Source organism: Hyperoodon ampullatus, assembly GCF_949752795.1.
Source record: "Hyperoodon ampullatus genome assembly, chromosome: 1".
In the NCBI taxonomy this organism is placed as follows: Eukaryota; Metazoa; Chordata; class Mammalia; order Artiodactyla; family Ziphiidae; genus Hyperoodon; species Hyperoodon ampullatus.
The window spans coordinates 195121588-195137873 of NC_136914.1; the positions used below are offsets into that span (position 1 = coordinate 195121588).

General features: G+C 41.7%; 1 protein-coding gene across 1 annotated transcript in view; it reads right to left on the minus strand.

Annotated features, from left to right (window-relative positions):
- Positions 1 to 262: 262 nt before the first annotated feature.
- Positions 263 to 16286, minus strand: part of IDE (insulin degrading enzyme) — a gene marked incomplete at both ends in the record, with an annotated part of 119723 nt that continues 103699 nt past the window's right edge. Inside the window, 8 exons of the mRNA XM_079711840.1 lie at positions 263 to 358; positions 1019 to 1086; positions 1797 to 1869; positions 7748 to 7809; positions 9112 to 9384; positions 10947 to 11114; positions 12989 to 13100; positions 14097 to 14188. Of these exons, the coding sequence (XP_079567966.1) occupies positions 263 to 358; positions 1019 to 1086; positions 1797 to 1869; positions 7748 to 7809; positions 9112 to 9384; positions 10947 to 11114; positions 12989 to 13100; positions 14097 to 14188 (944 nt within the window). The remainder of the gene's footprint in view (positions 359 to 1018; positions 1087 to 1796; positions 1870 to 7747; positions 7810 to 9111; positions 9385 to 10946; positions 11115 to 12988; positions 13101 to 14096; positions 14189 to 16286) is intronic.

Consider the following 16286-nt stretch of genomic DNA (forward strand, 5'->3'; position numbering starts at 1 on the left):
ACATTTCTCTTAGTAATGAAAAGAAAACTTTTAAAATATTAAGAGGCATGTATTTTAAAAATATTCTACATCTATAAGATTTTGTAATTTAATTACTTTGGATTTTTAATATTTCTACATAATGACATTTGACAACTTTTTTTTTTTCTGTTTGTCTCTCTAATAGTGAACCAAAAAATATTAAAGTGGCCAAGATTGTTTTCCTAGCCCTTGGAAGACTCAGGAATGCATCCACTTGCACTTTCCCGCCCGTGAGGAATCTTCAGAGTTTTGCAGCCATGAAGTTAATATGTGGTTTCACAAGGGGAAACAGTGGCAAACCACGCTTGAACTCAGTCATGTTCTGAATCACTTCAGGCTGCAAAGAAAAAAAATTTTCTCTTAGTGTATTTAGCCTAAAAAGCAGACTGAACAGGACATAAACTTTATTTTTATATATACACACTGGTTTCTACACTATATATTACATTTTATATCTACTGACCTCTCTTCCTGGATCAGTAAGGTCAGAGGGTCTATGCAAACCTATGGTAAATGTCCCCAGTGGGACTCTGGGCCAGAGGGAAGAATCTTGGCTTTCCTCCGGGCACTCAAGGGCAGGCCCATTGAGGGCTCAGGACCGCTGCTTTGGCGCAGTGGTAGAGGCCAGTGTGCCCACCCGGCAAGAGCCTAATTACACTGCCAGCTTCCTCTTCTTGCAAGTAAATGCCAACCTTTCCAGATGATTAAAATGCACAAGCACCATGGAAAAGGCTGGGATAAATGGGGCTGGAGATGACTCATTGCAGAGTAACACAACTGTTCAAGCTAGAGGACAAGGCGGACAAGGGAAAAGGCTGAGTCTCTGCAGCTGAAAAAGGAAAGAATGGCAACCTGGTCTTTAAGGGAGACCTAAAGTAGATGCCCGAATACCTCGTAACCTGAAATCTCTAGGTCTTATGCGTCCTGGTGAAACAAGCTCCTTCTAAGTAGGAAGTCCTCTAACAGGGCAAGCTAACATGAAATTTATATTTCTTACTTGTGGCAAGGCTGGTGCTTGTGACAAATTTATATCATTTTGACATGGGAACTCTCCAACCACAGGACCTATAAAAAACAAAAGGTTTAATGCTTTGCACTTATTGATACTTGTACATGAGAGCAAACAAACAAACAAACAAACACAAACCAGACTCAGCTCACTAAAAATCTGCACCAGGTCCCATTCATGTACCTTTCAGATCCTTTTAGGGTGTGTGCTCCCAAGGCCTTGTTCGCTTGTCCTGCCTCCTATCCAGAGTGTCCCTAATGATGGTTCATGATGTTACTGTGCTTAAATAGCCTTGGCCGCAGCTGCTTTAGCGCCCAGCTCTGACCTCACTGGACCCTGAGGTTCTGGCCACCCGGAAGGACCCAGTAAAACAATCTGGAAGGCTGGGGGAGTAAATGGTCATGGGGCAAACCCTGGCCAGTCCAAGACAGGAGATGGGAAGGACAGATAAACTGCTCACCCTTCCCCCGCGACATGCAGTTTTTCCATACAGCTTCTTTGGAGATGTACTACCAGCACCTGGCCTTGTTTTCTTATGGAGCTGTGGCCAGCTCGGCACTGTGTCATCTGCTGCTGGCTCTCTCCTTCACTGCCTCATTTCCTTTTTCCCCTTATTTTTGCTTTGACAGAGCAGACCCTGTCTCCAGTTAGTTCCCCTTCTGTGCCCCTTTACTTCCTGGTGCTCTATAAGGGATGTGACTATGGCATGGTACAGCTATCGTGTGCCTAAAACACACTTTTGAAAAAGTCAATACTCAATACTTACAAGAATCCATTTCTCTGGCAAGAACATGGACGGATACCTTATGCCTTCTCGGGGCATCTACCGCCAACATTTCCTGGGTGGAAAGAATAGCAAGGTCACCCTTTTGCCCCACTAAGGAACTTAAAATGAGGTGCTCTCTTACGACCATGAAGAATCAGCTCTCACGCAGTCAGAAACAGTAAAGGCGCCTCCCTTTCTTTCCCCTTACCTATAGTAGTTCATTTGAACTCCACAAAGATTAGGAGGGTAGGCAAGAATTATTCTTAACCCCATCTTACGATGAGAAAACTGAGTCCAAGGAGATTAAGTGCTCAAGCTCCCAGGCTAGTACATACCTGCGCTGGGATTAAAACCCTAGCCTAGTTCTCATTGGGGTGTGACGCAGGGCTGCACCTACTGATCTGCAGTGTCTGCAGAGACAATGGCCTGAGCTTAGTTAAGGGATGACCACAAAGCTTGCCCCCCAAAGAGAAGAAGAAAACTAACATCTCTTGAGTGTCATCTTGTATCAGCCTCTCTCCTATGTTAGCTCACTTGATTCTCTGTAAGCTAAACATCATGATGATTCCTGTTTTAGAGACTGACTCTAAAACAAAGAGTCACACAGCTGGAGTCACACAGCTTGGAAGGGATGGTGCCAGAAGCGAGGTTTGCTTGTTCTCTCCATTCCACCACGTTGCTTTGAGGGACTCCCCTTAGTTACTACCAAGAAAGCCAGGAGTGGTACGCTGGCAGAAGGATCCTGTGGGGAAGTGTCTCCTCACCTTTTTCTTGATGCTGGACCTGTATCTGTCTTTTCCAAAGGGAAAACACAAGTGGTGATGAAGCTTCCCCTGATGCCTCAGCCAGCAGCAATGTTTTGTAACCTCAGAGGAAGAGATCATCAGCAAAGCCAGACTGACTCACAGTTATTTACGGAACAGTTATTGCAAGCCTGGCCCTGTGCAGCTGCAATGGAAGCCCTGCTGAGGTTGCACAGCAAGCTTGCCCACGGCTCTGCCAGCTGGCAGAACAGCCTCTTTCAGGAGCTCAGCCCTGGTCAGCCTCCAGTAACAAGCAGTGCCTCATCTGAGAGCATCTTACTGGAGTAAAACGTTTGCTTCCAAAGATCTATTCTTGATCCCTTTTCACCCAAACCTTCATTGCCCTCTTAACCTGTATTGGTTACAGCAGAATATCCTGTTCAATTTCCTGACCAACTTTGGATAATCCCCATTTTTCTAAAAACCAACCAATTGCATTTTCAACCAATTCCAGAAATTTCTTAGAATTTCTCTATTCTAAGGAACACTAGAGTCCTAAGAGATATTTATAGGTATTCTGTGCAAAAAAAAAAAAAAAAATGTCCATAGTGATAGCAGCATAGGAAATATTTTGTTAATCAAAACTAAACAAATGCTGGGCTAAAGAAATCTTAACAATGGGGTTCTTAGAACTTTTCAAAAGCTAACATGCTCTGTGATTCTCCAAGAATGAGAATAAAGAGTAGTCATTCCCAAACATACATGGTCACGAAACCCTTTTTTCTAGGTACCCCCTATTAGTATCTTGTATCATGGAACACAGCTAGGGAAAGCCTGTTCTAGATTTAGCATAAGCTTGGTAATAAATACTTTCATTTTTTTAAGACAAGAAAGTCAGTCTTATAACTGTTATTTTCACAAATTCAATAATCAGGTACCACCTGTAACTTCAAATAAATAACAGAATTTGTGGAAGGAAAGAGAAATCTTCATTTCTTCTGGAAACATCACAGTAAATCATATTAAGTCATCATTCTTTTTGAACACACATAACTAATAATGTCTTAAAATAAATGTCTTAGGAACCACAAAGAGCTGAACATGAGCACCCTCTTTTGTAGGCAGTTGAGAACAAGTAACTAACCTCACAAAGTGTGACAGTCTTAAGTAGTAAATCAACACAACTAAAACCCACTTTATAATACCAAGGAGGAAAACATATTCCGATCTAAAACATTCTGATTAAAATATTGAAAAATCCTAAGATTGAATATTATTAATAAAGAAATAATGATAGAGACTGTTTAATAAATGCTACTAAGTGTCAATCACTTTACATACCTCATTTCAATGAATACCCCATAATCTCTATTTTGTAAATAAGGAAGCTTAAGTAATTTGGCCAAGGTCACAGAGCTAGCTAGTTGGTGCTAGGGTTGAGCCCAGAGTCTGTGCTCAGAGGCCATATGTGCTCCTGCTGCTGCCCCACAGATCACTGAGGAGGCCAGCAGCTCTGAGCAGGGCTCTGGACGGCTGAACAGCCTGGCAGCGGACACGTGTCCTGGAGCCCTGTTCTCACACCCAACTCTGCCCCTCACGGTCCTACTGCAGCTCTCTCCACAGACACAAAGACTACCTGGGGTTATATTTCAGAACACAATCTTATTTTCTATATTGTTTTATTTAAAAATATGTATGTGTTGGGAGTTCCCTGGTGGTCCAGTGGTTAGGACTCTGTGCTTCCACTGCAGGGGATATGGGTTCAATCCCTGGTTGGGGAGTTAAGATCCCACATGCTGCATGGTGTGGCCAAAAAATAAAAGAAAAAAAAATTTAATTAAAAAAAAAAAGTATGTGTTTTTGTTACATACATACACACACTTTTTTTTTTTTTTTTTTTTTTTTGCGGTACATGGGCCTCTCACTGTTGTGGCCTCTCCGGTTGTGGAGCACAAGCTCCGGATGTGCAGGCTCAGCGGCCATGGCTCACGGGCCCAGCCACTCTGCGGCATGCGGTATCTTCCCGGACCAGGGCATGAACCCGTGTCCCCGCCACCAGGGAAGCCCCACACATTTTTTTTTTTAAATATATTTTATTTTTTAAAGCAGTTTGGGTTCAGAGCAAAATTGAGTGGAAGGCGCGGAGAGTCGAGCCCTGGTCTGGGAGGATCCCACATGCCGCAGAGTGGCTAGGCCCGTGCACCGCAGCTGCTGAGCCTGCGCTCTAGAGCCCTTGTGCTACAACTACTTAAGCCCATAACAGGGGAAGCAGCCACCGCAATGAGAGGCCCGTGCACCGTGGCGAGGAGTAGCCCCCACTCCCCACAGCTGGGGAGGGCCCTCATGCAGCAGTGAAGACCCAATGCAGCCAAAATTTTAAAATAAATTAAAAAAAAAAAAGATTATCACTGCAAAAAAGCACAATTCCTCTACACAATGCAAGGGAGCCATGAGGTAAAGAAAATGGTAAATTGCCCAGCCAGCCATGTCCATAGCCAAAATGGTTCAAATCCCATTGCTGAGAAAGGAACATTCAAAATGCTGTCTTTTAGTGTCAAATTTTGAACCTAAAATTGCTACTGTCTCTCTTTTCTTATTGCTAAGGTGTTACTGGCTATATGAATACTTGTTTGCACATACAGAGACCAGAAACCTTGTCGTCCTGCAGAGGATCTGGGGGGAAGTGTAAGTAACTGGTAGACAGTGCTAAATCACCCTTTTCTTCTATGAAACTATCAGCACCTCCAACTCAGGGCTATTTTCTTTTCCTCACCCTCCCACACAGCACCAACAGTGGTGAATTAGATCTGATTAGCCTTCACTGTACAATTAATTTCACAAAATCATTCCAACGAGAACTGCAAGCACCACTCCTGTTACGGCAGTTACAACAGATCCCTGAAAAGTGACCTTGAAAAGCAGATGATGTCCCTCCCAGAGATGTTAGCATGAGGCAGGACCTGAGCTCCCAATGAAAAACCTGGTGTCTGATAAATCAGATATGAACCAGGAGAAGTGGCTAAGGATACTAGATAGGGTATAATTCTAAGGTACTATGGTAATTATGGAGTAGAATTTTGTTCCTTGTCCTAAAAAACAGGCATAAAAGTATTTTACACAAATTAGCGGTCCCAATACATTACAAAGAATATATATAACACTTTAGGTACAACTCTATTGCAGCATAAATTTTTAATTTCTGCACTTAGCATGGTTACTACACATTATATGCCCACTTAAAATTTTTGCTACCCTTCTATGAATTCTGTTACAGGTGGGGAAAATTCAGATGGTGTAAACCTCTTCAAGCTGTACTGGGAAAACTTTAATGGTGGTGCCTCTCTTTTCTCTTGATGAACTGAACTTTCTCAGTGAGCTCAGGCATTTAAAGCTCACAAATCTGGGACTTCCCTGGTGGCGCAGTGGTTAAGAATCCGTCTGCCAATGCCGGGGACACAGGTTCTAGCCCTGGCCTGGGAAGATCCCACAGGCCACAGAGCAGCTAAGTCCGTGAGCCACAACTACTGAGCCTGCGCCCTAGAGCCCACGAGGCACAACTACTAAGCCCGCGTGCCACAACTACTGGAGTCCGCGCTCTGCAACAAGAGAAGCCACTGCAACGTGAAGCCTGCGCACTGCAGCGAAGAGTAGCCCCCGCTCACCGCAACTAGAGGAAGCCTGCGTGCAGTAATGAAGACCCAACACAGCCAAAGATAAATAAATAAATATAATAATTAGTATAAAAATTTTTTTAAAAGTCATTCTACTTAAAAAAAAAAACCTCACGGGCCTCCCTGGTGGCGCAGTGGTTGAGAGTCCGCCTGCCGATGCAGGGGATACGGGTTCGTGCCCCGGTCTGGGAGGATCCCATATGCCGCGGAGCGGCTGGGCCCGTGAGCCATGGCTGCTGAGCCTGCGCATCCGGAGCCTGTGCTCCGCAACGGGAGAGGCCACAACAGTGAGAGGCCCGCGTACCACAAAAAAAAAAAAAAAAAAAAAAAAAAAAAAAAAAAAAAAAACCTCACAAATCTCTAGTTTGGGATTAGCAGATATAAACTACTATATATAAAATAGACAAACAATAAGATCCTACTGTATAGCACAGGGAACTATATTCAATATCTTATAATAACCTATAATGGAAAAGAATATGAAAAAGAATATATATATATATATATATATATATATATAAATATATATATATATAAAAAACTCAATCACTTTGAAGTACACCTGAAACTAACACAAGACTGCAAATCAACTATACTTCAATAAACACAATTAAAAAAAAAACAACTCAGAAGATCTCTGAACACAGTTCAAAGGTGAGTAATCATTTATTTAATTAATTAATTAATTTATTTATTTTTTTGCGGTATGCAGGCCTCTCCCGTTGTGGAGCACAGGCTCCGGGTGCACAGGCTCAGTGGCCATGACTCACGGGCCTAGCAGCTCCACAGCATGTGGGATCTTCCCGGACCGGGGCACGAACCCGTGTCCCCTGCATCAGCAGGCGGACTCTCAACCACTGCACCACCAGGGAAACCCAGTAATCATTTATTTTTAAAAGAAGCCATAGTGGCACCTAAATTAGTGAAGATGATTTATAGTTGCCAGAGACTGGAAAATAATCTGATTCCCAAGTTCTATTTGTTTTCTTTGCTCTTTCTTCCCACCAAAAGCTCAGCGATGTTCTTTGTGGGCTGGGGTGAGGAACAGAGAGAAGAAACAAAAGGGTAACCTAAACAGGTGGATCTGGAAGCCAGGAAGGGCCACCACGGTCCTCAGTCCAGAGGGAGAGAAAAACAGTACTGGGTTCAATAGGGACTATCTCTTTTTCCTAACAGTAATATGTGTCAAAAATACTTAAGTCCAGGGCTTCCCTGGTGGCGCAGTGGTTGAGAGTCTACCTGCCGATGCAGGGGACACGGGTTTGTGCCCCGGTCCGGAAAGATCCCACATGCCGCGGAGCGGCTGGGCCCGTGAGCCATGGCCACTGAGCCTGCACGTCCGGGGCCTGTGCTCCGCAACGGGAGAGGCCACAACAGTGAGAGACCCGTGTACCACAAAAAAAAAGAAAAAAAAAAACTTAGGTCCATAAAAATGCCTTCATAAATCCTGCTTGAATGGGTTCAAAGCAGCAACACACACACAGTGCATACAGTATTTCCTTATCAGTCAAAATCTAAACATGCAAATTGAACTTACCTTATAGAATTTGATAATATCTTCCTTGGTAAGTGTTTTTAAATAGGCAACTTCTGTATTATCTGAAAAAAGTAATCAAACAAGAATTTACAATATTTTCTTTTTAAGTATCCCAGAATACGACACTAAATGACAATATCCTTCACTCCAACACTCTTAAGAATCCACCTTGTTGAGTGATCATCTGCTCCTGCAAGTAGTAAGGGAATAAATTTCAAGGAAAAAGTAAGAGGATATCCCGTCTCTCTAGTTATGAGCTGTTGGGTCTTGGGCTAGTCACTTCAACTTTTCTGAGCCTCAGTTTCCTCATCTAGAAATTGGGGATAACAACTACGTAACTGACAATAACACAATACCAGGGGCACAGGGCAAATGCTCAATAAGTGGTAGGTATTGGGTTGGCCAAGAAGTTCCCACAGGTTTTTCCGTTAACATCTTACGGAAAAACCCGAACGAACTTCTTGGCCAACCTAGTACTATTAACAGTGAATCCAACTGCTAGAAAAATTACAGGTAAGGAAACAGAGGCCCAAAAAATGTTACTTGGCTGAGATCTTTGGCTTGTTGGTGTCACAGTGAAAACACAACCCAACTCTTTCTGACTTCTAGTGTAGCTGAGCGCACTCTATTGTTAATCTCTGTTCTAAGAAAGGCAAAAGGAAGCTGATAAGCTGGACATTTTGGGGAGCACAGCTCTCCCAAATCTAAAAGCACTGACAAATTCTGGGAGATCCCTAAAGGGAAACGTTTGAACCCCTGCGCCTCCAGGGCACCACTTGTCTCAAGAGAGTTCAATTTGCACATTTTCCATTTAGAGTTATGAGAAATTCCTACATATCTGTGCTCAGAGCCTCACGGGCGTACTGCATGAACACAAAAAGTGAAATCAGATTTACTATTAGTGCATTATTATGAGACACAGATAGATCCAGCTCTAGTTCAGAGAAGGAAAAAAAAAAGATAAAGTTTCTACTAGGAAATTGTTGTTACATTAAAAAAGTTCTTTAGAAGTGGTATGCCTCCACCCCCATCCCAAATCGTACTGGAACATCACCTACAAAACAAATACCATTTTGTAGAATGGCATCAATGTCCTCAAATGTTCTACTTACATGCCATGAATGTTGTTTTTTTTTTTTTTCAGATAAAACAGACTTTATTTTTATTTATTTATTTTTATTAGTTTCTGCTTTATAACAAAGTGAATCAGTCATACATATACATCTGTTCCCACATCCCTTCCCTCATGCATCTCCCTCCCTCCCACCCTCCCCATCCCACCCCTCCAGGCGGTCACAAAGCACCGAGCTGATCTCCCTGTGCTCTGCCATGCCATGAATGTTGGGGCCCTAATTTTGCCTTACCTCTGTCAAAATTGTATTGCTGGGAGATGATTTCCCCCCAGTATTTAGCACACTCTGCAGACAGTTTCTTTGGTTTGTCTAGTCGACGAATCGCTAATGCTTGGATGTGTTTTTGGAAGGCCTCTTCTGTCATGTCCTCTATGGACTTTTCCATGGTAATTAAGAAAGCTTCCACTCTGCTTTCTAGGTAGTGAGGTGGCTTTTCCGACTGGATGATGAACCGTAAGCCCTGTATGCCATTGGCTCGGCGTGGCCCACTGAAGACAATATAGCCTGAAATGCAAACACCAGCCAGTCAGGACCTTGGCATTTGAGACATGGGTCACTTTTAATCTTTCAAAAATTATCCTGTCAGAGCAAATAAAATCTACTTTAGGGCTTTATATTATTCACCTCTGAAGAAATGAGCAATTAAAATATCTTCAGTTCCTAAGGACAGGGCAGAAGAGCTCTCTGAAGAATAGTTAGAAATTTGGAGATAAAACCCTTGTTTATCTTTCAAACTCAATATTCCCAGGCTCCTCCCTGTCTGCTAGTTAATCCCCTTCAATCCATGTTAAAGTTATTCTCATCCCTATGAAATGCTGGACTCATTTTCATCCCCTAACCATTGTCCTAGCTCGGCTTCCTTTCACGTCCAAGTTCCTTATGTGAACTTGCCTCCACTATTGCATTTCTTGCTAGATAACCCATTCCTGGACCAACTCCATTCAGACTGCAAATCTTTAGACCAAGTACTGAAGGTCATACTTCCATTGTCACCTTGTGAGCTCATACACTATCTACCGTCTACATCTTTCCTAAACAGCGTTCGTGGCTTGCCTTCTCCAGCTGCTCTGCCCCAAACCACACCTCCCTACCTTCAGCATAGCCTTTAGAGTTTGAACACTCTTAGTAGCATTTGCCACACTGTACTACAATTATTCCTTACAGGTCTGCATTCCTGACTAGATTGTGAGCTCCATGAAGGGAAAGACCATCCATAACTTATCCACTTTTGCTGTCCAGCATCTACCACTGTGGTTATTTTAAAAAAAATTGTTACTTGGGGACACTCACCCAAATCCTTTTTCATTGGTTATTCAATGTACATTACTGGGGCTTCTTTCTTTCCTTAATTGATCAAACCTGCCAGGATCTCCAAGGCTTTTAACAGTGCCTAGAACTCTGCCGAAACATTTCCTCAACAGACACTTACTGAGTACCTTCTATGCGCCCCAGGCTTGGGAAACAAACATGAATAAAAGAAAATACCTGCCCCCTCAATGAACCCAAAATTCAGTAAATCTAAGCTTCTGTAGATGGCTTGCTTCCCACCTTGTCATCCATAACAGACTTCCCTTAGCATCCCACCCAAAATGACCTTTTTTTTTTTTTTTTTTTTTTTCCGGTACGCGGGCCTCTCACTGTTGTGGCCTCTCCCGTTGCGGAGCACAGGCTCCGGACGCGCAGGCTCAGCGGCCATGGCTCACGGGCCCAGCCGCTCCGCGGCATGTGGGTCTTCCCAGACCGGGGCACGAGCCCGTGTCCCCTACATTGGCAGGCGGACTCTCAACCACTGCGCCACCAGGGAAGCCCCAAAATGACCTTTTTATAGACTCGTATGTAAATGTAAACACAGTATCATCTCCTTAAGAACTGCTCTAATGTCCATGAGATGTTAACTGCTTATCTTCTAGAAGTGGATTCCCCACAAACAAGGCTTTCACAGTCTTTCTGAGTAGAGCATGCCTGAAGCATCATGCTAGGGGACTGTACATGTGGAGAATGCTCTCGAGGACAACGGCTGTTCCTCAAGGACTGAGGTATCCTGCCATCCCCTGCTTCCCCCTCACCCAGCTGTTCCTTGGTGCGCAGGGTGTTGAAGCATGGCTCGGAGATGATCTGACAGAAGAGCTCCAGAAACATGTTCTCCGAGGTGCTCTGCATGTCTGTTTGGTAGTATATCTCGATGCCACAGTTATTGTGAACTTCATTCCTCTGCTGATAGACAAACCATCCTCCTAGGAAGTTTCAAGAAGACAGCAACGCGTTCAAAAATTTATTTAGGGTTTAATAAAGTTACTGTTTTGTTTGGCTGTTATGAAGTTGTTCAGTTTGGTTGGTGTCTTTTGGCAGTTCCAAACTATTACAATTAATTCATTAAGAATGTGAAACTCAACTTACCCCAGGGAATCCTAATACAGTGATCTGTACTTGGTGGGCCCCCTATAAATACTCACTGACTTTAAAGGGCAAAACACTTATAAAAAACCCATTTTATGACTAAGTATTAATGCTAAATGAGATCCATAGTTAATGAAATCTACAATGTAGTGTACATACTAGATTAGAACTAGCTAGTATCTATAAGAACTTCAACAGAAATACTACCTATGTTTTAATAACCATACAAAACAATTTTTAAATTACTAGTTGTGCCATTATCTATTTAGCATTCTATTCCTAATATTGTTTACCAACACCCACACTGAAGGTCAATTCACAAATTTACACAAATGTGCACAATGCTTAGAGATGACTTAGCCTAACACCTTACTTTAGAGATGAGGAAACTAAGACCCTGAGAAGCGGGGTGACTTGTCCAAGGACACAAAGTTGGATGGTGGAGAGCTAAGACAAAAACTCAGATATGCTGATCAAGTATTCGTCAAAGTTATAAACAGATGGCCATGCTTTATGATCTGATAACTATTTCATGAGTAGTAAATGTGACTAAGCAAATACACAGTGTTTAGTCATTGCCTGATGACCATGTGCTATGGTTTTTGAATGGCAGTTTATTCATTCATTCAATCATTTGTTCTTTCAGCTGTACCGAGTGGCTTGTGGGATATTAGTTTCCCAACCAGGAATCGAACCAGGGCCCTAGGCAGTGAAAGTGCAGAGTTCTAACCACTGGACCACCAGGGAATTCCCTTGAATGGCAGTTCCTGACTCTCCCTCTCTGCCATGCTGTGGTGACTGAGGAACAAACTAAGTGAAGTTTGAAAGTAACCATTACCAGGTCTGTAATGACTGGCCATGCAGAATAGCAGTGCTGTGCTCAAAGTGTCTTTGAGCATTCAACAAAGAGATCCTGAGGTAATGCTTTAGTAGTTACTCAAGTGAGCCAGACACAGACTCCAGCCTTAAGAAATGTATAGCCTAACAGGGGAGATGGAGATGCACTTCAATCCCAATACAAGAGAAGAAGTGCTGAGTAGGTTAAACAAGGAAAGGTTCAGAAAACCTGTGCTGGGGGGTCAGAAGAGGAAGTGATTACTTTTAGAAAAAGTTTAAAGAAAAAAATCAATGCTTCTCATCCCTGGTCCAACATACTTCCCACCATAAAATTCTGAACAATATTGAAAATAATGCTTAATGAGTTCTATATCAAAGGAAACCACTGTTAACGTAAAAGTAACCCAACATTGCAAACTCCAATATATTATTATCAATTCTTTATATTAATTCCTTATCAAATATGCATGCAGTGAATACATGGTGTTATCTGCACCTGTGAGTCTTCTGCCAAAGATTCCTATGCACTCCTAATTCTAATTTACATTTTTATAAATAAATTTTATTTCATGCTTCACAGTCAACATTTCTTTAGTTTTGTGATTTTTTCCTAACTCCTCTATACTCAATTACCAGTCAATTCCAGCATCATTCGCTTCAAAATAATTGCCTACCTCCAATTTTACCTCTTTGGCACTCCTACAGATAATTTTCCTGCAGAATTATCTACCTTTAGCTATAAATAGTAGAGGATCCCAGTAGATCTTTACCATAAAACTATATATTATCATCCAAGTGACTTCAACTCATCTGTAATCACACACAATATTATGTCAAAGTAGTCCACTACCGAAGATATAACATTTCCACTTACTGTCAGGGAGCTGAACTTCTCTATACCGAACCAGCTGACTTGGAAGGAGAGGTTTTGTATGAGCATGCTCAATAAGGGTGTCTTCAACCATCTGCATAATTCCTAACGCAGCCTGTGGAAGAAGACAGGTCATAGCACATTACAAATCACAAATGTAACTTGATTAGATAGCAGCCCATGCAATATGAAACAACATGCTTGTGAAACAAACTAACCTAGTTTACCATAAAAGTGGATTTTTAAATCTTAAATACATTTGATCCTGTTCAAATGCATAAAAACTGAACTCATCAATTTGCAATAGAGTCAGTATGGTAGTAGTGAAGAGAAACAGAGACCCAGACAATCATCAGCACTGATCTCGATTCTGGGGAAAAGGCACTGCCAAAGCTGGAGAGGTACTGCTGATGGAAAGGTGGTCCCAAGTCAATTACCCACACCACAGACACCTGGGGTTAGAGTAAAGCAAAGGAGGTAAGCATGAGGCTTTATTCTGAATAAAACTGACCTGGGGAAGAATACTGTCTCAGTCACTTATTAGCACCTGACCTTGGCATATTGTTTTGGAGGCAATATAACAGAGTGGTAGAGAGTGTGGGTTTTTAAGACAGACTACCAAGGGAATCTGGAATGCTTTCCACATGCTAAACACTTGGAATATACTATTTAATTTAATCCTTATAAGTAATTTTACCGATAAGGAAACTGAGCATAGAGAGATTAAGACGTTTTCAGAAGATTACATAACTTGTAAGCGGAAGAGTCAAGATTTGAATCAGGCTGATTCTACACCATGTGCTCTTATCCACTACGCAGTCCTGCTGTCTTACAGAGTAGGGATAATTATTCCCATTTCCTTCAATGATTGCACGAGGCAGTCAAAAACAGAGGAGACAGCTGTGAAAGTAGGTCCACAGTTAACCAATATCATTCTGCTCCCCCAATACCCTCCCCTACCTTCCTGCATAGGGCAGGGAAGCCTGAGTCAACACTAATGTGCTTATACAGCCACACTGTGGTGGTTAGTCAGTAATCTTAGACCAACTAGGGTAAAATTTTCTCTTGCAATGATGCATAAAAGATTATTGCTAAAACCTCAATCCCCCACCTGCTTTGTTATGTTTCCATGGAGAAGGGCTTCAATGTGCAGCCGTGACAGGAGCTGAGGTATGAAGGCCTTAAGGCGAGGAAGGGTAACATCTGTAAACAAGTGTAAGAAATAGTAAGCTCTACCTATAAGGTCTTTTTTAAAAAAAACTCTGAGATAATTTGAGACTTACAGAAGAGTTGCAAAAATATTACAGGGAGTTCCTATATACCCTTCACCCAGTTTTCTCTTACGTTAACATCTTTAACAATCATAGGATGATGATCAAAACTAAGAAGTTAACACTGGGACAATACTATTAACTAAAATACAGACTTTATTTGGATTTCAGGTTTTCCACTAATATCCCTTTTCTGTTCCAGGATCTAACCCACAACCCCACCTTGCATTTACTTGTCATGTGTCCTTAGTTTCCTCCAATCTGACAGTTCCTTGGTCTTTCCTTGCCTTTCATGACCTTAAGATTTTTAAGCAGTACTGCTCAGTTATTTTATAGAATGCCCTTTATTGGGGCTTGTCTAGTGTTTTCTCATGCTTAAATTGAGCTTCTGTATTCTTAGAAAGAATACCCCAGAGGTAATATGTCTTTCTCAGGGCATAACATCGGGGGCACATGATGCTGTTACGCTGTAATACTGGTGATGTAAACACTGACCACGTGGTTATAGTGCTGTCTGCCAGGGGACTGTTTTAATCTTTTGGTTATAATTAAGGAACTCATGTATGCTCTACAAGCAATTAGGAAAAGCCACCCCACCAATGCCTTCTTTTCCCATTATAATTTCTAAATATTTACTTTGGAGGAAATACTTTGAGACTACACAAATATTTTGTCCTTACTTAACTTTTACCCACTAATTTAGCATCCAATGGTGGATACTGCCTGTATCAATTATTATTATGGAATCCTAATAGTGAATTTTCTGTTCTTCTCATTACTTTTACATGTACTGATTTAATTCTTCAGTAAAGAAGAGTTGTCCCTTCTCCATTAGGACACCATACTAATAAATGCTGCAATGGATGCTAAAATTAGTGAATAAAATTTAAAGAGAGACATAGGAAGGGAATTAACAAGTGCTTACTATGCAGCAGGCATTTTACAGATGTTATCTTATAAACTATAAATTATGTGCTATTATCCCCATTTTAAAGGTGAGAAAACTGAAGTTAAGAAAATTTAAGTTTCTTGTCCAAAGTCATCAAGTTAGTAAGTGGCAGAGCTGCATTTGAATCTTAGTCTAATTCCAAAATGCATACCCATCCCACTCCACTGCACTGCCCTAGAAGTCTCCTTCACTAGACCCCTCAGCTCTCTCTGCAAACTTCTACAACAATACTCAGTCTCTTTGCCTCTACAAAAAACAATCTGTTTTACATTTATGCTTTGCCACTAGACTGGAGCTCCTTGATCCAAGAAACCCCACCTAATTGATCATTTTTTAATCTCAAGCACCGGCAGCCTGGCGCCTGGTGCAGAGCAGGCAGGCAGTACATGCTGTTGGACCACACTGAATTCTGAGGTTCTTGCTACCCTGGCACCTGGATAGCTGACAGACGTAGAGTCAGGGGGAGCCAGCCTCTCATACTGAGTTGTCTCCAGATTAAGCCATGTTGGCATTACCGGATTATTGATGAATATATATATCAAAACAGAATGATTATTAGAGCAGAAAATTTCAACGGAAAAAGTGCTGACTTTCTCTTTATAAAACACATTTTAGGAAGGCATCACATGCCTATGTGAAACTTTAGAACTAATTCTGCTTATAATTCATATACCATCTGACCCAGAATCTAACAAAGCGGGTGGGAATCCCCAAATCTCTGCTTTTGGATCATGCTGAATGCAGGTTCGGTCTCTTGAAAATGTATTTAAAATCAATTATGTGGTATTTTTTTAAAAAGGTAAAATTCCTGCTTGTTACAACTGGATGTGACTCATAATCATTTTGCAAAGAAAGGTGTGTTAACTGTCCAGATTAAAAACGTATCTGTTCTAGTTAATGAATTTTATACTCTATATGCCTACGCAACCAATAAAATAATGACTTTCAATACTTTGCTCTTGATTTGTCACTAAAGTCATCAAAGGCGTAGTGATACATAATAAGAAAGGACTTGTCATAAAAGATCATTAAAAATTCAACACTTTTTTTTTTTTTTTTTTTGCGGTCTCAACCACTGCAC